A 23,176-nucleotide genomic window follows, 5' to 3' on the forward strand; every position below is an offset into this window, starting at 1 on the left:
CTGGGGCAACGCCAAAAAGGGCTTTCCTATCTACTCATTTTTACTGATTTATCTACCCATTATTTTATATAACCGATAGACCGAAGGGAATACATTCCTAGCTAGTTGATATACTATCGTATCGTCAGCTTAAACAGGCTCTGGTACCCAGGGTGTAAGAAAACCGAGTTGCATTTCGATTAATTCTTTATTTTCCGCGTTAAAATCCTTACCTGAACTAGATAGACCAAAGGTATTCAATGCATCAACGCAAATACAGAAGAAAATATTGCAATATGACTCATGATCAAGATATAAATCCGAGCAAATGTTAAACTCTTGCATCAACTTTCAGGGATCCTTTGCCAGTGAAAATTCTTTCTAGCTCTCTTCCGATTGCAGGTCCATGCAGAAGGAATTGGATTAACTCAAGAAGGCGATCTTCTCCTAAAAGATAAGAGGGTGTGTGATGTCACAGTCTGTTTTCTGTCGATTAGAGGAAGAGTGTCTGAAAGCCAAACTTATCTGGAAGTGAATTAATAATAAAAATCAGAAGAACTAAACTAACTAAACTAACTAACTAACTAACTAACTAACTAACTAACTAACTAACTAACTAACTAACTAACTAACTAACTAACTAACTAACTAACTAACTAACTAACTAACTAACTAACTAATTAACTAACTAACTAACTAACTAACTAACTAATTAACTAACTAACTAACTAACTAACTAACTAACTAACTAACTAACTAACTAACTAACTAACTAACTAGCTAACTAACTAACTAACTAACTAACTAACTAACTAACTAACTAACTAACTAAATAACTAACTAACTAACTAACTAACTAACTAATTAACTAACTAACTAACTAACTAACTAGCTGACTAACTTTCTAACTAACTAACTAACTAACTAACTAACTAGCTAACTAACTAACTAACTAACTAACTAACTAACTAACTAACTAACTAACTAACTAACTAACTAACTAACTAACTAACTAACTAACTAACTAACTAACTAACTAACTAACTAACTAGCTAGCTAACTAACTTACTAACTAACTAACTAACTAACTAACTAACTAACTAACTAACTAACTAACTAACTAACTAACTAACTAACTAACTAGCTAGCTAACTATTTTACTAACTAACTAACTAACTAACTAACTAACTAGCTAACTAACTAACTAACTAACTAACTAACTAACTAACTAACTAACTAACTAACTAACTAACTAACTAACTAACTAACTAGCTAACTAACTAACTAACTAACTAACTAACTAACTAACTAACTAACTAAATAACTAACTAACTAACTAACTAACTAACTAACTAATTAACTAACTAACTAACTAACTAGCTGACTAACTTTCTAACTAACTAACTAACTAACTAACTAACTAACTAACTAACTAACTAACTAACTAACTAACTAACTAACTAACTAACTAACTAACTAACTAACTAACTAACTAACTAACTTACTAACTAACTAACTAACTAACTAACTAGCTAACTAACTAACTAACTAACTAACTAACTAACTAACTAACTAATTAACTAACTAACTAGCTAACTAACTTACTAACAAACTAACTAACTAAAAAACTAACTAACTAACTAACTAACTAACTAACTAACTAACTAACTAACGAATTTTTCAAATGCATGTACAATAACAGCTCATAGACAATTCATGTTTATGTCATGACATGACATCGTTAATTTTAAATTTAGATGCTTTGAAAGGGGCGCGCTCTTTCCTTGAAGTACTAAAACAGACACCAATGTTGAACAAACTTTTTGAGAGGGTAATCAGAACAGATAAAGGAGGGTGATAAACAATTGTGTGATCTTTGTAGACCTAAATCGATTTTAATACTTAATTCTGATTCATTTGAATAAATCTAGAGCTCTTTTAAGCTTTTTCCGACTTTGTTAAATTAACGGAATACTGTTTAATTTTTTACGAGGGCAGATATAGACGGTAAAATAAAGCACAAAGAAAATCGCACAGAGCATCCTAAGCACCTACCACTTAACAGCCAAAGCTGATCCTAAAATCAGGATTTAGGCGACAAATGTATTAGCTAATAAGAAACTGTATATAATTAATACTGCTACAATAGTAGGTCATGATATTAATAAATCGACGAAAATCTAAAGATGAACATTTAAGAAACTTTCAAATCTGATTGAAAAATAAAAAGTATTAGAACTAAAGGAGGTCATAGTGGGTCATGAAAAACATATTCTAAAGATTGGGTCAAAGGAAAAAAAACCTGGCTGTTCATCTATTAAAACATTATCCAAAGTTAACCACAATAAGCTTACATTAAAATGTCAACGGTTAACACGTGACTATATCCATCAGTTTCACTAGCATAGTGAGGGGGCAGCTTCCTAATGATTAGATTAGAAAACTTGTTTGAGAATAGCTCAAATCTGCAAAAAGCCAATGACGTAGCCAAATTAAACGGCTTTCTCAAGGATATTGTCACAAAAATTGATTCAAATCTCCAAGCTATGGCTGCTCTGCTCAGGAGCGAAGCCAAAAGAAATTCTTCGAGAGGTAAAAAAGTGCTTTTTGCCAACAAAAAAGGGCGTGTCTCACTCTTTAAGGAAGCGGTCAAAGGAAAAATACTCTTACATCCTGCTTTTATGCTTTTTTGTTTCAAAGTTTATACTCTAGTGCCATACTTTGAAAGTTCAAAAACCACAGAAATGTTAATACGTTGCCATTGCTGCAAAAGGGTTTGAGGAAGAGCACAAAAATTGCTTCTTTTGCCCGAAAATAATCCTTAATTTGTTGATGGGCAAAGTGTTGGGGGGTAAGGCACCCCCCGGACCCCTTTGGCGACGTCCCTGGCTCTGCTTCTCTTTTCCCTTAAATTCATCATTTTGGTCACGCTGCTGTTGTGTCGCAGATCTCTTAAAGATTTGGTCGACTGAGCAGCAAGCCATTATTATCTATCACATATTTTTCAACTGGCTGTTAAGATAAATACTTTATTGTAAAGTCACGGAGATAGAGATGTAAAAATTATCAGATTTACATCATAGAATTTCTATATGTTGAATGCTACAAAGCAGTTGTGTAGTGCTATCGAAAAAACAAGGGGGATATTGCACACAATGTTGCTAAACGAAAAAAAAAGTAGAAATTTGCTAGTTTTCGAAATTAATAAGGGTCCCATGCTACATAGCTACAAAGGGTAAATCACTGATCTTTTATATAGATTAGTGAGAGTAATTATCTCTATGGGGTAAATGCATCTTTATGGGTGAATGTCGCTGTGGAGGCACTTTTGTGGTTGCTGTTGCTAGATTAACCAATAATTTTGTCTTGTGATGAACGTAAAGATGGATAACAAAAGTTGATGAAAATATCTTTCTAAACCACATCATATCTTACAAATATGAGCACATCCACAGCAGAGAGACGAAGGCCAACAAAAAGGCTGGCTAACTCGGCCTTATATTGTAAATCAGGGTAAGAAATCATGATAAATTTTTAAGAAATTAGGACGCTCCTAACAACAACAGGAGAAATAACTTGACCAGAATACGACCAAGACACAAAAACCAGATTATAATTAGCCTTCATATGACAGATATCGGTCAATGTTGTTTGTTTATTCAATCATTTGCAAGGCTAGTATCTATGACATAGTCGCTCAAAGTTGTTTATATATCTAGGACATAAGTTGTTTATAAATCACAAATTTTTTATAATTTGAGCAAAATTAGCGATTCGATTTAAGTTTCAGATTTACTTTTCTAATAGACCTGAGGTTTTAACAGCCTTTCCCTAGCATCAAGGCTTCCCTGTTTTGCCCTTAGATAATTACCTGCTTTGATTTATTGAAGAATTTCAGAGGGCAATATTGAAGCTTTTATGTGTTGTCAAGTTAGGAATAGCACAAAAAACGATGGAATATGATTGATCCTTTAAATATCTTCAAGGAACTGCTAATTCAAGTTAATCGGGGCATTTCCAAGTTTTTAGTAGTGCGTATTCCTGAACAATTTTCCAAGTCAGGATAACTAAAATTCACTGAAAGCCATTTTGCATAAGGAAACAAGGAGATTTAATTGAAACTAGTAAACATTTTTAGCAAGAATAGGAGCTTAATCAAAATGAAACAAGATTAATCTTTTCTCCTCAATCAATCTACTGCTAAATTAATTTAATAGTTTTTGAACTGTAGACAAACTATTTACAATCTGCCCAGTAACATATTAACTTCATTGCAAAGCCATGTTCTATTGACCAAGACACAGCAGATAGCAAAGTGCAAGGACTGCTTAGCTGACCGATCAAGTTGCTTAATGAAAAATTCCGAAATTGCAAGATTTAGAAATAACTGAACAGCACATTACTAGGTAACAGAAACAGAAAACAATATAAAAAATCAATTATCAATTTCTTAAAAAGCAGAAAAGAAGCAATAACATCAGGGCAATCTGACCTATATTCTATCTGACAATTTGAACACTTGATGTCCCTTAGACCTTTTCTGCTCACTATTCAGTACCCGCTTTGGCTTTTGCCCAGTATAACACCATGGTCCAATAGTCCTAAAATCTTAATCAAAAGTTTAAGTGCTTTTCTGTGGTACTAAAAAAATCCAAATATCAGACTCATGGCAAAAGTTTAAGATTTTGTTTGTTATAATCTTTTAATTGTGTAAATTATTGATTGTTTACGCATTGTATGAAAGATAACGTTGTATTTTTTACTTAAAAACAGCACAGAAAGGCAGGAGCATTTCATGCTATACAAAAACATTGCAAATGTTCTCTTTTCGAAACTGTTTGCTCATAAGAACATACTGTTTTATCCTAAAGACACATTTTTGACTAGTGCATCCTACATGCCAAGCTTCACATAGGCATGAAAATTCATAAATGATTAAACTTTTTTGATTGTTTGGAACTCAATCCTTTTGAATTGATTGGAGCATGACTTTAGTATGTACACAAGGACACACAAGGCTTCACAGTGGAGGAACAATTGGTCATGGCTGTTTTGATCTGACTTTCAAATTTAGTTGAAACATTGCCAATCCAGGATATTTTTTAGATATACTGGACACTTTTCAGGACCAAACTTTTTAGGACCAAACGTTCTAGGACCAAACTTTAAGGACCAAACTTTTTAGGACCAAACTTTTCTTGTAATTTTCAAATCTAGCAGTACCTATTTGGTATATTTTGTTTGCCAATATCAAAGTCTCTAAAGCGCTTAAATACTCTATTTGAATTCTATTTTATAGGTGTGGGTTCTATGGAAATCCAGCATGGGAAGGATACTGCTCTAAATGTTACAAAGAATATATGCAAAAAACCCAGCATAGAACAACATCATTAAGTTCTGAAGATTTTCTAACAAAACCATTGCCCACTCCACGTAAGTATGCATACCATATGCAGCTGTATTGACATAGATTAATGCCAATAGCTAAATACAGGCCTGGCCGTTTGTATTTTCATAGGTGAGCTGTGAATTGCTCCCCTCATTTGCTGAGGCGAGCTAAATCAGTAACACATAGAATGTACTTTAAAGACAATCGACAGATGACTTAATAAGCCCCTTTAGTATCTGTTGGTTGCCTTAATGTAATAGCCTCAGTCAGGAGTGTGCTGTTTTACTTCTTTCAATTTGCATTTTGCACCCCCTTTACTTGAAGTATTTGAAAGAACAGACTCTCTCCGTTTTATTTAAAGCTGGCACAACACAAAAACAACAATTCTCTTGCAAAACAATCTTTTTGTTGCACAGAATTTGAAAATGAATTTAAAAAACAAATTTTGAAACAAACTTAATTATACGTCTAGCACTCTTCAGAGAATAAAACGTCAGAACATAGAAGGAAAACTCTACGCTAAAATACCCAGTTTTGGATCGAAGTAGGCCATCAGAAAACGTGAGGACATGACTGTTGAGGTTTTCCAATAAGTGCCCCTTTCCTATTGAAAATGTTACCAACGGAGTCCTAAGGTGAAAACGAACTCACTTATGTCTACACAAAAGCAGTCGGCCATGTTTATATAGTAGATAGATTCACAAACTGCTACATAGATGGAACGATGATCAGGCTTTGCCAATAATGCGAAACATGTCGCCGTTATAGTTTTTCACCCAATCTGGGTTTTTCAGTAAATGCTGCTGGATAGTGGAATTCCATGTTTTGGTTGTCGTTTTTGATCTGCAAGACAGAGTACCCTGTTCTCTTTGAGGGATAGTTTTGTTTCTATTGCTGGAAGGGACCTGCTGTCTTATTATATCCCCAATCTACAATTCCTACCCATTTCTTCGACTTTCCTTCCAAAAATATTCCTGTTTTCTTAGGATCGAAAGGTTCTAATCGCTACAAACGACGTTTGACTATTTCGGTTAACGCTACAAACGACCTTTCGGTTAACTATCCTTTTCCAAATAGATCGAAGTTTATGCATATCATAACAAAAACCGCCCAACAAGCAAAAAGTTAATTGCAAAAAATGCAGTGACGGGAGAAATCGCTGTTACAAAAATAAGCCAATTAACCCGTTTTCAGGGTTCTCTGAATAGGAAAAGGGCAAATGAATGGAAATTTTAGGGGAGCGATTCTCCCTTCATGTTCTGTTTAGGAGAGCAATTCATAGCTCGCCTCAGGTTGCAAGGGGAGCGTGGAGGCGAGCGCGAGCTATCGCTCGCCTCAAACGGCCAGGCCTGCTAAATGAGTATTTTAAGAACATAATTAAAACCAGGATTGTAAAATCTGTCAATATTGAAGTTTTCTTATTTTTTAGAAGAATATCAAGGTGTTGAAGTTGGACAACTGAAGTTTGCAAAGTTTGCAGAAAAGAAGAAGGAACAGAAAGACTCTAAAAAGTAACCTTGTTAAATTCAAAAAATGCTCTTACTGTATTAATAATCTCTACCTGCAGACACAGGCAGTTGAATGTGCTCCCCTCAACATCCATGCAAATGGTTTTGCGTGGGGGTAAACAACCATTTCATCAAACATCATTTCACTTGTACAGTTATTACCCATGCTAAAGAAGTCTTTTTAGTTATATTTTAAAGGTTTTTTAGGACATTTGTTTTCAGTCTTATTGCTAAGTTTCAAATAGTTTCTTTAGAAGTTACCTTTTCAAAAACTAGAAAATGCAAATTAGATAGTTTCAAAGAGTCGAATCCTATGCAAGATGATGAAGCCAAAATGTTGCATGATATGAACTATAAATGGAGCCAAGCTGAAAGAGTGAGTGGGTGAATAGATTGTATTTCCACATGATGGCAAACAAAAAAGGGAAAGAAGTAGAGTTCTTTGTGTTGGTTTCTTGGTGTAAAATAGAAAAGAGGAAAATGATATCTTGTCATAAGAAAAAAGAGGAAATTGGTATAATTTGTGCTATTTAAGTATAATAGTGGAAAATTTGTGCTTAACACAAATCAGGAATAAACACACAACCGAAGGGTTCTACAAGAAGTAACACATTGGCTCTTGTTGATGACACAGCTTTTTCTTTCTTGATTTTCATTTATGTTCTTTTCCATGGTTTTCTTTTCCTAGCTTTTGGATACACTCTTTGATTGTTTCCAGCAATAAAATAAAGGCTTTGTCTTTGCCAAATTTATTGAGAAAATTGCAGTGTATGAGCTGGTTATTTCAGAGAGAAGTATTTAGACAGATAATTTTATGGATTTTATAACCTGTAAACATTTAATGATAATACATGGTAATCTTATACATGGTAAGACACAAGTTAAAACTATTTTTTAGAATTCAGGCATGGTATCAAGGGTGTGTCTTATGCAAGGATGTCATGATGTTTGATATTCATTTTTATAGGGCAAGTGTTAAAAAGTTTTTCAAGAAGAGTTCTGGTAGACCCTCATCACCTGGCAGATCGCCCAGTCCAAATTTTAGATCACCTATTGTTTCCAAAGAAGGTAAGCTGTCAGTTGATTTTTAACCTGCCTCTGTGGCATTTTTACACTGTCATAAAATTATTTCGAAATATTTGATGAGATCCAAGTCAATTTTGTCAGATTTTTTCAAAAGAAAAAGATCTGTCCAAGATGTGCATTTGTGAATGGGCATTTTCATGACATTTTTGGTTCACCCATCTAAAGAATGATAAGATATTTAATCTTCTATCAAGCATACTTTTTCTACTCCCAATTTTTTTAGAATGGCCTTACTAGAATTCTTGTTAGCCCTGTCTTAAGTTATGTTTTATTTAACAGTGAAAAATATTACAATCCATAATAAACATATGTTAAAATAATTTAATACAAGGCTACTAATATTAAGAATTCAATATCTTAGAGACCCGATAAGATACTAGATACTCCAGAAAACCTCAAGGGAGTTTTATGTTGAGACAAGATGAATAACCCTATGTTGACTGCTAACTTATTCTTTAATAAACACAAGTGAATACTCTACAGTTTCTTCTTATCGTTTTCCTTACAACAGAACAAGCAAATGCCAAAGCTGAAAGAGCAAAAGCGTCAAGAGATTTTGTAGAATTCTTGAAAACACTGCGGACACCAGCAGTCCAAGGTGTTGCAGATAGATGCAAAAGGTAATAAGAATTAATTTAGGTCAATAGCAACCCTGTGTGTTTGTTAATTCCAAATGGAGTTAGTATATAATTGCTTTTTCATTTGAACTGTAACAGAGCTGAAATCAAAATGGTCTTTCGTAAACAATGTACCAAAAAGGTTTTACAGACCAATCTGTGTTACTAGCTAATCAAGAAAGAGTTAATTAGTGAAGACAGTCAAGGAGGATTTAATAAGCATAGACAAGAAAATTTAGACAAGCAAGGCAGGAATAATTTAAAGAAACTATTGTTTTTGGATAAGACAGGAACTATTATACATAACAGAAAGAGTTTCTTTAGAAGTAGAACAATTTCAGGGTTTTTTTAAACTTCTCAGAACCAAATATTATTATGAATACTTCTGTGGCTATACAGTTTGCAATGGTTGTTTCTTAGATTTAGTATTAAGCCATCAGGTATATCATCTTGAGTATTTAGCAGAAAGACAGTCGTTAAATACTTTTAAATGCAAGAAAAAGTAGAATGTAAAGATAAATACCAGTCGCAATTTCTAGTTACCACGCAAATAATTTTAAATTGTTTATTTTTGTCAATTGCTATCACTGGAAAATTTCCTAATAGTTTAGTCTGTTAGTTATTGAGTTAAAAAGATTCAAATTTAACTAAGTGACTTGCCAGCTAAATTTCAATTGGACCATTTTTTTTCTAGGTTTATTGTGCGAATTTTGAGCAGTCCACAGTTGACTGTCAATCAACATAGTGAACTTGTACAAGACTTTTATGTTGTATGTATATCATTTTTGTTTTTCATTAATCATTCACAGGAAATTTTTAACATTACTTTGTGTCCTTTCGACGCGAAATTCCAAAGCGTTTTCGTTTTCTTTCTTAACATAAAACCCCCGACAAAGTTCTTCCTACTTTGTATTGTGAAGTTCGAGTATATAGATGCTTCAACGCAGTGCGCTTTAGTAAAAGTAAATGGTTTGATTTCCAAGAAAATGGCCGAAGATCTCCAGTCACATCCTGCATTGAAAGATACAAATGCTGATCAACTCGAAAAGATGATGGATGGAATTGAAAAATACATAATGACTCAGATTTATAAGGCGTAAGTATCGCTCTTTACCTAAGAATTTTAGCATGCCTTTCGCATTACAGCAGCTTCAAGACTTTTGTACGAGGCAGTAGAAGCATTTAGCAGCATACCGATCTTTTGTAGTCTAAGAATTCCAGGCAAAAACGTCGTTAGTGGCTGGAAAATGTTTGTTTCTGCTTCATCTGTACCATTTTCAGATCACCCATTTTTGCGAAGTTCGTATTTATACAATTAAAACCTTTACTATTATAATATGGTTTTTGTTTTATGTTTTCTACGAAATAAGAATGAAATATTCTCAAAATATCGGAGTGGTTTGTTGGTACACTGCAAAATGCATTGTTTTTGAACTAATGTACTTAAAACCAAAACAACTGATCATTAACTCTTTGAATTAGCTGCAGCTGTACTTTCGATCGTAAAAAAGGGTGATTGTAATTTGATCTTCTTATTTTGGACAGGCTACATGGTGACCGTGACGCTTTTCCCAGTCAATTTTTTTGTATAATATTTCCTACATTCTTAATTTCCCGTGGATTCATCTGCTTTTTGCAGATTTACTTACACGCGGCTATGTTCAACAAAGGCATTAGCTCTGTAGTCACTTTGAGGTGATATCTAGAATGATTTTGTCACATTCTATTAAGCTTTTAAATATATTTATGAATTAGAGGATTTCAGTCGATTTCTAAATGGTCAAAACATTTCTTAGGTCATGATAAAATAAAGTGCAAAGCAAAAATTTGGACTGCGAATTCTCTAGACTTTTTAATGCCAATGAGAAAAAGTTGAGTTTTATTAAATGGTAGTTTGCAAATGGTTTGCAATAGAAATTTGGCAGGCTCTATAAAAAGACATATTCGTTCCAAGTTAGGCTTTTTGCACGTAAAATCCTAATAACAAAATGCGTGAAACTTCTCTTTTGGTAGGGCGTAACACCCGTAGTTTTCTTCTAGGGTTTTCTGCCACCCTTCTTCTGACGACGAAGACCGGGATCTTGGGTTACAAAAGACCATTCGAAGTTTTCAGTGGATAACTGAACAACATCTTGAAGCCGAGATTGATATGCAGAACGAAGAAGTGCAAAAATTGGTGGAAGGGGCGCAGGATGGTATGAAGATTTTTCATTTTTTTCAATTATGTTTGCACTTTTCTTGATGGTGCAATTATGTTTGCACAGCTTCGTGCTGCAGAGAATTTTATCCTATAGACTGCCCAAATGATGCTGACATTGCCTAGGGGATGTTTACTATCTCAACTGTCAATACCTATTTTGCTACATATGTTTAAAAACCTAGGAATTGAATTTTGTATTATGAATTGCAATTTTCAGCTTTTCATAATTTTGATTCCCCTCTCCGCTCTAATTTACAAAACTGTAAAAGAGCTCAATTGGTTCGTTTTCAGGTTTACACTCTGCTATGCTTATTGCCAATGTTACCTTCATTTGTTGAAGATCAGCGGCCCGTTCGAGCTGTTTTTAAGCCGATACTGCATGCACCTACTGTAATTCTATCTCTTGGACTGTTTTAGATCTTTTGGAGATGAACACAAAGCGAGCGCCACAAGACAAGCTTGCTTGCATAGTAAAGTGCAGCAAGTGTATTTTTCGTATCCTTCTATAAGAAATGCCATTGTTTCTGACTTCGCTGTTATCTTGTGGGGGTTTTTGTGTAAGGCGGATAATGTTTTATTTATTTGGGATAGTTTTTTGTGAAGCCAGCTAGTGCTGAGAATGTGGTGGATATTGATATAATCGGCTTTACCTAACTGAGGGAAAGCCAGGTCACAGTTGCAAAAGGTTTACTAAATGAATAGAGCAAGGACTGATGTGATGAGAGGAAAGAAAGCTCTAAGCATTTTATTTTTCTGATCATTTCAGCGTCTGGATTCTTCTTACCTTGGGTTTTTGAATTTGATTGTATTGCACTTTATGCATGCTTGTGAAGACTGTAACATTTCCTAGAAGAGAGAGAGAAAGTTTGATATAATTAAAGATGTTTCACGATTTTGGTCTTCGCGTTGTAAAAGAGAGTCCGGTAGTTTAAATCAGGCTCAGATTCTGTGTATAATACAGAAGACAATGGTACTGTCACGAAAAAGTAAGCTAACAGGCCCTATTTGCTATTCCCTTAACCTTATCACATCTTCTTGTCATATATCTTCTCATTTCTTTACGTTTGATTCTTTTGTTTGTCAAGCGAAAGATGTTTCCTTCATCAGACACTAGAAATTTTGCAACTATCCAGCAGTGAAATAGCTGCCAGTGCAGATGATTTTCTACCATGCTTGATTTTTGTCGTTCTCAAGGCAAACCCAACCCTTCTACAGTCAAACATCCAGTAAGTCTTATTTGCAATTGAGATTAATGTCAAATGCGATGAAGATGACTTATGTTAAACCCTAATAATGGATTAAGTCAAAGCCCTAGATAGGTTCCGAAAGTGGGGGAGGGGAAAGGGGAGAGGAAAGGGGGAGAGGAAAGGGGGAGGGGACAGGGGGAGCATCTGTTTTCTTAAATAAACTAAACACTATAGCTCAGAATAAGGTCCTTTAATTATACGTAGAATAAGTGATTCATTTGAGGTGATTCGCAGTTGCAAGTGAATTGGGTGTTCTAAGTGGTTGTTCTGTGGTGCTTGGCTCATTAACAAAGAAAACTGCAGGGATACATTGTTTATTTTTCAGAAACGAGTATGAACAAGCGGTAAACACTGATTGGCTTAGGAAATTTGTAGGGGCAACTCAAGCTCCCTAGCCCCTGCTATCTTGGCCCAGGATAAAGTTGCCTTTTGTATAATGTTTCATTTCACAAAAAGCTCAAGCTATAACATACCAAGGATCTTATTTGGTAATCCAAATATACTACATTGCACCTGAAAACATGCCCGTAGATCTCTTGTAGTTAATTTTTTATCGAAACTGGCTGTGGAAGACATTTTGGACAATGCTCACCAATATTCATTTCACACAGGAGACCCCGTGTTGTTCAATTTACGATATTTGAAGGAGGAAGGGGCTAATCAAACATTTTATGCTTGTTTTACGTCCTGTATCTCGCCTAGTCCCTTCTTTGGATTTTCCAAATCATCTAATCATTTCAGGTTTAAATTTTTTTAATCTTACGGAAAACAGTCAAGTCCACGCACAATAATTTTAAAACCAAAAGCACCTTGTATTTAAGAATCCATTTCAGCCAGACAAGTTTACAAGATTTTTATTTTTAAGGCCATTATACACTGAATTAGTTTTTGTAATAAGAAACCACTAATGCTAAGTATCACTAACCCAATAATTAGCATGATATACGTTTGATATAAGAAGGCAATGTAAGAATCTTTGTCCCTGTAATATCCATACGCACCATCAGAACAAAACCTTAGAACCACCTGATTTAAGTGTAAGTAGCTACGTCTTTGTGTAAGTTTACTGTATACAGTGTCAATATCCTTTCTATCATCTGCATTGTCCATAAAAAATCATGGCACTACCTTCTTCTTTTGTACTACATATTGACTCAGGGGCAAACTGTTAAGAATAAGTGGCAAATAGTCTAAAAAAATTGCTTCTTTTTAGATACATAACCAGATTCTGCAATTCAAACAAACTGATGGCTGGAGAAGCAGGCTACTATTTCACAAATCTGGTATTAATTCTAAGAATATTTTTTTCTGCTGTTACTGTAAGATTCAATTAAATTATTGTTGCAGTTATATGCTGCAATGCCTAGTTATTGAAACTGGGTAACCCTCAAACTCAGAAGGTTTTCAGAGACTACCATAGTCTGAAGCATTTGTTGTTGTATCAAGGATTCCACAGTTTGTAAATGCACAAATGTGGGTTAGTGGGTCTTCCCTAAGGTTTATTATTCCCTAGTTCTTTGAGGTATCCCCGGTAATTTCTTTTATGTTTCAAAAGGTTGCTTTGATACCTTTTATACATTTGTTACATTCAATCTGGCATTAAACTAATAATGTAAACAGATATTGAACAAATAAATAGATATTGAACAAATAAATATTATATTGAAGTTAAATCCTCTGTACTTTTGAAATTTACTCATAACAAATGATCTAGTGCTCATTTGTCATTTGTCCCGTATGAGTGGCATGACTATATTAACGGTAGTAGGATTACGCAAAATTGCGCAAATTTCTCTTAATTTTTTCAAAAATCTGAGGCTGGATTGTTCTTAATTTGTTCTTTAATTAATAGGTTGTAAGCAGACGAATGCCTTGCGTTTGTCGTAAAATAAGAATCCAGAAATATATCTTATTCTTTTAATCAATTGGTAAATCACAAACTGTTTTGGGGTAGTCATGCTACGGGAGTATACGTCCCTGGAGAATTTAAGTATTTTAGCTGGTAGATATATGATCTAGTGTTCGTTGTCAACTGGGCAGAATTATGACCAACGGTACAGTTTAGTCAGAGCATATTCTCATTTGTGATGATCTCTGTCTCTCATTCGCATCGAAAAGCCAGCAAGTCTGGTTGCAAAATAAGTAGATTTCTTTATACTTCAAACTTCCTGTCACTTTTTGGCCCTGAATTGTGTTTTGAATTTTTTCTTGGTTTATACGAGCTTAGACATGCTGATATTTTCATTTTCAGTGTTGTGCAGTGGCGTTCATTGAAAAACTCGATGCTGCTTCTCTGCAGATGACGCAAGAGGAGTTTGATCGGTACTTTCTGAATATTGTCCAGATCTGCTATACATTTCCAATATTTTAGTATTTTATTCAATATGAAATCCCCCTAATACGATAAGTCAACTCGTGGCTTAACAGCGTTCAAATTTTGCTCTAGTCAGGTTTAAAAAAACTTTCGAGACAATGAGGACTTTGAAATTCTCGAAAGATTGGGACTTTGAAGATAAATTTGTGTGGGAAATTTTAAAGCAGAGAAAAGTGTGCAGTTTAAGATGAGAAACGGTGCTAATAGAACGGATGTAAATTTATACGCTGAATTTTTCTATCAAAATCACGATATAGGCATTATGTTAATAATTTATTACAGTAAATAAATGTCTACTGGGGCTATAAGTGTAAAGAAATAAGACTGACTTTTTATTCTAGATGTTTTTTTCTTACTTTTAAAAATATTTTTTCATTTCAGGTGTATGCGAGGTGAAAAACCAACCCAGGTTCCACGAACAACCACGTATTTAGTTAGCTGCAAAGGCCTAGAAATGATGCAGGTTTCCGTCAATTTTATCATTTTGCTTTAATTTTCTAAAGAGTTAAAAAGTATTGATAACAACAGTAACAATGATTATACTGGAAACCAGAATTATACTATTTATAACATAAAGGACATGAGTGCTGGGCGCCGGTCTGGTGGATATGTCTGAATTGTTCCATTCAGGGGCGTCTTTATATATAACGATGTTTACCAAAAATAAGTACAAAGCTGTGATCTTTTTAGAATGAATCTTATGTTTTTCGAAAGGTCTCTCATATCAATGCAACTGTTTTAAGTTTTATCAACAATGATCGAAATGCTTCATATTGAAATACTATGTCTTTGCCTTTTAGCTTACTTCTCCTTTGAGAATATGCTCCATACCAACATCTAGATAATTAGAAATTTTCTAACCATTTTTACCTAATTGCTCCTTTACTTTCAGGCAAATATGGAACAGTTGGCAGATTTACGGGAAAGGCAGAATGATTTAATGGAAAAAGCATTGAGATTTCAAGAAGATATGAGATCCTTTCGAGACAATCTTATGAAGGAGGTAAGGAAAACCTTCGATAAGCAATCCCCTTTAAGTCATGTTTAGAGTTTTTTGTTTTCAGCTTTGGCTTTATACTTAATGTTATTTTTTGAGTTCACCACGATCCCCAAAGAAAGGGAATTTATGCCTAATATCTGACAAAATGGAAAGCTAGAAACTTTCTTCTTTTTTGTTAAAAGTCTACTGAAAGACTCACTTGCTGGTATTCTAAATCAAAACTTTTAAGATTTCTCCTTGAGTCTATTTTCTATTTTAAACTTATGTGCGGCGGTACTTGGTTTTTTAGTGTCATTCTTTCTGAGACAATGAAAAGATAAGACAGAAGAGTTTCGTTCTTTGCAACACAGTTATCTCTTATAGCTTTTTACACCTTATTGATTTTTCCATTGCAACTGTTGGCCACGATTAACAACATTTTCAGTAAAATTTATCTTATGATAATAAGCAGGTTTGCGGTTTTTGTTTTTCTTGTAAAGAGGGCTTACACGATTTTATACAGATTTTAACATCAACTTTCACCATGTTAAAAGTGTGTTCTTTGTGGACGTTTTTATAGTGCCTCGAAAGACTTTGTGCTTGCTTTGAGATGATTGGCCTACATCTACTTCCAGATTAGGGTTTTTTATTTGTCAAAAGGACTATCCTTACTTTTTCACTGACTAAAAAGCGTTTTGCTCGTCAGGTTGAGCTGATGATGCTTGGCGATCACCCTGGAGGAGAACTTGTCTATTTGCAACAACAGCAGCAATAATGACTGTTCAACGAAGAATGATTTTCTAATGTTTCAGCTTTTCTTTGTGAAAGAAAGGTGTTTTCTTGATGCAATGCTTGACTGTGTTTAAACTGACGTAAACTGGGGCTTTATACTAGCAAAGGGGTTTAATTAAGAAGAGATTTGGCTTCTTTTGGGTTATGTAGTTGTATCGATGTCTTCAAGGAGCACACCAGTTTCTGAAGACGAAACTTTCTACAACTTGCATAAGTATGCAAATATGATTTTTGAAAACCATGACATCAGAATCACCCGGGAGTTCACAGTAAATATAACATAGTCAGAAACGGCGTGCTCGCTGGACGATTCGTGACCCACTTGGTTAACAAGCTGCAGATGTTTCTGTCTTATGGATGGAGATTGTGAATTATGAGTCTTTCATCAACACGAAAAAATACAGTATAAAGGGCGGTCGACAGGCTAATTGAGATTCGTATAATTGCATCTTAGCGGCTTAAGCAAAGCACATGAAAATTTTATACATCAAAGTAAATGTAACGTAGCAAAATAAAGTTCATTATGAATTTTGTTTCTTAGTTTATATAATTCATATTTTGAAAATTGAATGTCAGAGAGCATACGTATAAATAGTTACTTGTATCAAATTATTATTCTTAGCATTATAGCAGTTTAATTTATGCAGATACCAGTTTTGTTCAATTCTTGAGACCTTTTTCCTGCAACGACTTTTTCAATTGTTTTATTTTCAACCTTAGACTTATTTTAATCTTGCCTTTGGTTTTGAAGCTTGAGTTTGTGGCTTTTAGGTTTGTATTTCTCATTTTATAACATCTTCGAAAGTCGCAGAAAGAACAAAAAACATATTATATATGACTGATATAGCAGAAACTTGTATAAAAGCCAACAGAGAGAGCTTTGTTGTTGTTGTGCACAGAGTATTCTCTCCTATGCCTCGCTTTAGGGCAGATACACCAACAAATTTCTGGCTTAAGCTGATTTTCAGTCGAAATTTTAAGAAAAAAGTAAAAGAGAGGCCTGAACGACAAAGCTTTGCATTCTTTTTCCTTTATGCGTTGTCTGGTAGTAATTACAAACGACTAAAAAATTACTTTGTTACGGAAGAGGACCTTATCGGCCATTTCTATCACTCAAGTTACGTAGGCGGTATAAAAGCATAAAGTTTTGCATGCTGATCACAGCTCATCAATATAAAGAAATGTTATATGCAATTGTTATGATTGGTACGCAAATTATTGAATTTCGGGAAATTTAATGAAAAATTACAATGATTAAGTATAAAAACAGTGACCTTGGAAAAGTGACCCAGATGCGAAAAGATGGATGTTTTTAGAATTTAAATGCATCATTTTTGACATGGTTAAAGCAATTGTGGAGTAAATGTAGTGTAAAGAGTTCCAAAATGAATGTGCAAAATGTGTTATAATTGGCTGAGATATGGCCCAGATAAGCACAGGTTCTTTTCCTATCAAATCGCTGTGATTTGGTCTTTGGTTCTTAATAACATGGCTTTGAAAAAAAGCAAACATTTTACAACATATTGGCTATAGCTTTTCCGTCTGACATTGGAGTCCAAGAGAGAAAATGAACTCCTTGTTCTGACGTTTTATGCTCTGAGGAGTTTCAGACGAAAAAGATTTTAGCGAAGATGTTGTAAAATATTTGCTTTTTTCAAAGCCATTTTCAAGTTCTGTAAAGCCAAAAACTGTTCTTAATAGCAGTAACGTTGGCAAACTTGAAACATTTTACTAACCATATCTTGCCCAAATGTGAACATATCTAAGACCCCGTTTACACTGTGCCGGATAAATTTTATCCGCATCAAAATTAGTTCAGATAGGCGTCGCGTTTACACTAGACCCACGCTATCCGCACGAATTTGAGAGCGGCTATCCGAACAAAATTAGTTCACCTAGGAAAGTGGATTAAATAAGTTCGGATAACTATGAAGTATCGTGTAAACGCTTTTATCCAGATAAATTTTATCCACATCGTATCTTGCTCGAAAGCGATTGGTTATTTCATCCAATTTATTTTTCACTGTCTCCGAATCAAGACCTTTCACCATCTTGGCTGCCTTGTCGTCGATAAATACTCGTGTTAAAAGTGCAGTATCTTGCCAGTCCAAGAAAAATTGGCATTCTTGTCAGCTTTCCTTACTTTCGTTGCTAGTTTAGTGTCATTTTGTTTCAAGAACAAACTATTAAAACAAACTATTTTGACAACATCTTTGGATTTGGTCTAAAAGAGAAGCAGATGATTCTGAAGAGAGAATTAAGTCTTTTTACGTTGGCAGGAATTTTGTTATTATTGTGTTGCCCAGAGAAGACTTCATTTGGGGCGTTCTGTGCCTGCTTTAAGTAATGTGACTGCAGTTATCTGGCACAGTGTAACAGGAGGGCAAAGTGGACAAAATTTGTGCGGCACAGTGTAAACGCAAATCAATCCGGACAAGTTTTATGCGGATAAATTTTTTCCGGCATAGTGTAAACGGGGTCTAAGGCCCTAGACGCACCGAACAAGATTTCAGGAAATACTTCTGACACACTTAATCTCTATTGTTCTTAGAGAAAGGGATTAAGATTGTTAGTCAACAAATGCTGATTTTCCAGTGCGATCACCCGAATTGCCACTGAACCAAATTCATTAATTCGTCAAAGGCTCTGTCGTCCTGCCCCAGAGCAGAACGAGCTCTGGAAAACGGAAATGATTAGCAATTAACGCATTTTTCTGGCACCACACAATGCCCAAAGTCAAATCGTTCTTTGTTTTAAACCACTTCACATTAACCAAACAGCAAACAACCACTTTACACACCAACTGCAGAGTGCTCGAATTTCGAAGCGAAAATCGGGTTAACTTTGTCAAACTTGAAAAAGTATTCTCTATTTTCCACTTTGACAAAGATAATGAAATAAAGAAAATTTAATCTGGTGAATTTCGTGTACCAGAAATGCAAAGGAATACAGGCTTATGAGCGAGCGGAGCGTCGTAGTGTAACTGCTGTAACTTTTAAGGGTTTGTCTTACAAACTGATGCCTCTTACCAAGGCCTTGGTGCTATCTTAACACAAATGGATTCAAGTGGTAAAGAATGTGTCATAGCATATGCCAGCCGCTCATTATCTGCCCAAGAAAAAAATTACTCAGCTACAGAGAAGAAGGCATCAGCTGTTGTTTTTGCCGTTGAAGATTTCCGTGTATATTTATTAGGTGGCTCATTCCATCTTGCTACTGACCACAGTGCTTTACAGTGGCTTTATTCTGTGAAGCCTCAGGGGCGTCTTGCTATGTGGGTTGCGACCCTTCAAGAGTATTATTTTTCTGTTACACACAAGCCTGGAAAAACACATGCTAATGCTGATGCCTTTTCTCGCTTGTCAGCTGATAATATGTATGAGAAGACCTTAGATTGTGTAACCTCTATCACTCCAGGTTATAATCTCCATCAAGCCCAGAAAGATGATCCCGTGATTTCCAAAATCAGAGAAATTATATCTGCTGGTTTGCCTAAGCCACCTTACTTTATTTGGTCAAAAGACTCATCCTTTCGTGTGTTTTGGCACATTCGGGACAACCTTTTTCTTTGTAATGGCCTCCTAGCACGTAAACTTGATGTCAATGATTCTCTTTCTAGGTATGCTTATATTGTACCCTAGCTACTAGTTCCCAGTGTCCTATATGGTCGCCACAGCAGTCCATTCTCTGGTCATCTAGGGTTACGAAGGACGCTGCAGCGTGCTAAAGAAAGATTCTTTCGGCCAGGAATGTCCTTACACATCAGAGACTTCGTAAGATCCTGTCAAATATGTGCCCAAAATGAAGCAGATAACACCCACCTCTGTCACCAATTGTAACGTTTAAGGTTGGAAGGCGAGGATCAGAAAAATGACAAACATTCCCCTAGAAGCTCAGCGATCAACTAAATCAAATAAACTATTCGTGACAAATATACATCAGATTCAAATGTGGGCGAGACATATTATATGTCTAGTACAGCTTAATGCAATATAAAAAGTCTGCACTCAACACTGCTACCCTAAATATCACTCCAGAGTAAATGTTACTCCGGTCCGCTTCGCTTCGATAGCAACCCGGTATAGTGTAACTCTAACCTCAACCTATGGCACATCCATGTATCCCATGTACGGTTGTGTTTATTTAAACAGGTTTATTGATCTTAAAGCTTCAAATGACTTGACCCGGTTTACAGTTTTGTTTACGAGTGTACCTTGGTAGAAGTAGCATATTTCAAGGATTTCAAAATTCCTTGCTACAAGTAGAATGCAATGAAAACTTTGAGATTCCAAGTAGCTTTTTCAAAGATTCTGTCGAGGGGTGGAGGATGTCAAGCAATAAGTGGGGCATGCATAGAAATAATTTCTACACCAAATTCTGAAGTCTGCGTCAGAACGACCCAATTCGGTTTGCGCATCCGCGCCATCGCAACTCTCGCGGACACGGGCATGTGTTTAACTTCATGTGGAATGAAGATCAGATTAGGAGCAAGAGAGGCTGCGGTTGATGTTTTAGTATTAATATTTTGCCAATATAGATGCTTTTGTATTGCCAGCCACACAAAGTATAGCTTGTTTTAACACTATAAAAAGGCAGAGTTGTGCAAACGTTATTAAACTCAAAGCTTCATAGAGAAGATTAAACAGGGCATTTGCTAAAATGAAAAAGGGAAATCTTTGACTCCATGGGGAGCGTCACTATTGGCAAGCTTTCAAAAATGAAAGGGCATGTACATGTGCAGACCCAGCAACTCCTTGGCACATAAACGTATCAAAAATATTATTGGGTTTTAGGTACAGATAGTATTTCAAAAAGGTTGTATGGAGAAACTCAGTTTCACTTAAAATAATTCAAAACCAAGAAAACTATTTGGAAAACCTAATAAAAAGTGGATTTCACATCTTTGCTTTTCATGTCGGGTTTCTTGAAAATTTTAAGGCTGAAAGCACCACCGACGTTATTGCCAGAAAGAATTTGAAATCCCTGGTCAAAGCTATTCTTCTAAAAGTGGAGAATGATCTTTATGTATTGTTATTTTGCATGATTTTTTAGAGAACAGTAAAGTAGAGGTAGCACCTTTGAAGGGAAGGAAAACAAAATAAAAAAAGATTCATCAGATTAATGACTAATTTTGGTTTCAATTTTCCTGATAGAAGCTCAAGTCTACCACAATCTTATGAAGAGATGGAGGCAGAAAAATATGTTAAATATCACAGTTTTGCTTGAAGAGACCCTCAGGGAAGTTCGCAAATTTTGTGTCGACACTTTGATTACGGGTTAGATTAGACCTTATAGAAATTGAATTGCATGTTTCCAGGAACCTCGAAAATTCACTTTATTCGGTGGCGGAGCCTAGAAAATTGTTTTATGGGGTGAAGAGGTGATTTTGCCGACAAAAAAGGGCGCGTCTCACACTTTAAGGGTGTGATCGAAAGATAAATACTCTTACGTGCTACTTTTATGCTTTTTTGTTTCGCTAAGGCCATACTTTCAACATATGAAAGTCATAACATCATATGAAAGTTCAACTACACAGAAATGTTAATATGTTACAATTGTTGCAAAAGAGTTGAAAAGTGAGTACAAAAATTCCATCTGTTGGGAAAAAGTCCTTAATATGCCGACGAACATGTCTGTAAAATGTTACCCTCCCCCCCCCCTGGCAACGCTCCTTATTTACCAGCTTATGGAATCCATTAGCAACATACGTATGGATCGGAAGCAACAGAAGCATAGGTTTTATGATAATGCATTTTGAAACAACTTATAATACTCAAAATATACTTTTTAACTATTCAATGCTGCAACAATTACGAATTGACAGAGGTTGTCGAGCTGGCTAAATCTAAATGTGTTTTCATTTAAATAATTTTCGTTGACAAAAGCAACAAAAAGGATACAAACGTAACAATAAATGTACTTACGACTCTTTCTTGGGTGTTGTCATTCGTTTGCTCAGCAATCATCCAATAATTCCTGGCAATTGTCGAATAAAAGCCATGTTTTCATAACTTAGGCCCGATCTTTCAATTGTCCAGCAAGTGACTGCGAAATGAGCAAGCGCGCGCAAATCCCAAGTGAACTCTCGCTATTGTTACAATTTCTTTAACGATTGGAGTCGCGGGCGCTTGTCGTTCTTCTTTACTTACCACTAGATTCTGACGGACCGACTTCGTGTATTTTTTGAAGCATAATTTTTTGCAGAAAATGGGTTGCCTAGAACAAATGATTGTAAATCACAAAATTAACCAGTACATTTTCTACGGGTCGCAGTATCGAAGAATTTTTTCGTACCTTGCGCTGCTTTCTGACATAAAAAGCACTGTAAAAATTGCGCTCGATGAGCTTATCTAAATGTCTAAATGAACATTCAATGAATGATGGGATAATGGAGCTGCACGAACCTCTCTCGCCAAGTCTTTTTATGAATTAGCAATCAGGGATACGTGGCACCCACGCCGTCCAGAATCAGGAAAACATTACGTTCGCACGGCCACTGGGTGTGTCATAGAAGCTCCTATGACACACCCAAGCCACGCCAATTTTCTATTGTTTGTGAGGAAGGTTTGCCTTCTGGAATGTTTTTGTTTGGAGGAAGGTTAAAAACTTTTCTGGAGTCTGACGCCGTCCATTTCGCTGTCTATGTTATCCCCACACGTTGTGTCTTGCAATGGCTACGTTTAAATTTAACCGGATAAATTTCATTAAACTTGCGTTTTTGTGTGTGGAGAATTCAGACCATTGACAATATTTCATGCTGTAATTTTCTAAATATAGGTGTTTTTGATCATTAATATGTTCAGAAATCCCCTTCAAATCAAAGCTTGAAGGTGTACTCCAAACGTTGAAGGATTTCTACTTAACAACCAATCATTAAGAACATATTTAACAGTTCTCTGCTTAAAGTTAACATTGTTTTCTTCTTCTAAAATAGTCTTACTACAAAAGCTGAGGTGTCGATTAACGATACGAGGACAAAATGCAGAAAAAGATATTTCAATTGAC

The 23,176-nt window shown here is 35.2% G+C and overlaps 1 protein-coding gene across 1 annotated transcript; it reads left to right on the top strand.

The window, feature by feature from the left end:
* Positions 1–3,313: 3,313 nt before the first annotated feature.
* On the top strand, positions 3,314–16,819 carry LOC135694028 (rab5 GDP/GTP exchange factor). Its single transcript, XM_065212665.2, has 15 exons — positions 3,314–3,492; positions 5,279–5,412; positions 6,798–6,879; positions 7,844–7,944; positions 8,474–8,582; positions 9,274–9,349; positions 9,563–9,675; positions 10,620–10,774; positions 11,197–11,274; positions 11,894–12,005; positions 13,240–13,309; positions 14,278–14,348; positions 14,782–14,863; positions 15,293–15,403; positions 16,086–16,819. The coding sequence occupies exons 1-15, from the start codon at positions 3,419–3,421 to the stop codon at positions 16,152–16,154; spliced, it is 1,437 nt and encodes a 478-aa protein (XP_065068737.1). The 5' UTR covers positions 3,314–3,418; the 3' UTR covers positions 16,155–16,819.
* The last annotated feature ends 6,357 nt before the right edge of the window (positions 16,820–23,176 follow it).

The sequence above is a fragment of the Rhopilema esculentum genome, chromosome 11, assembly GCF_057945365.1.
Source record: "Rhopilema esculentum isolate cy_ngs chromosome 11, ASM5794536v1, whole genome shotgun sequence".
Taxonomy (NCBI): Eukaryota; Metazoa; Cnidaria; class Scyphozoa; order Rhizostomeae; family Rhizostomatidae; genus Rhopilema; species Rhopilema esculentum.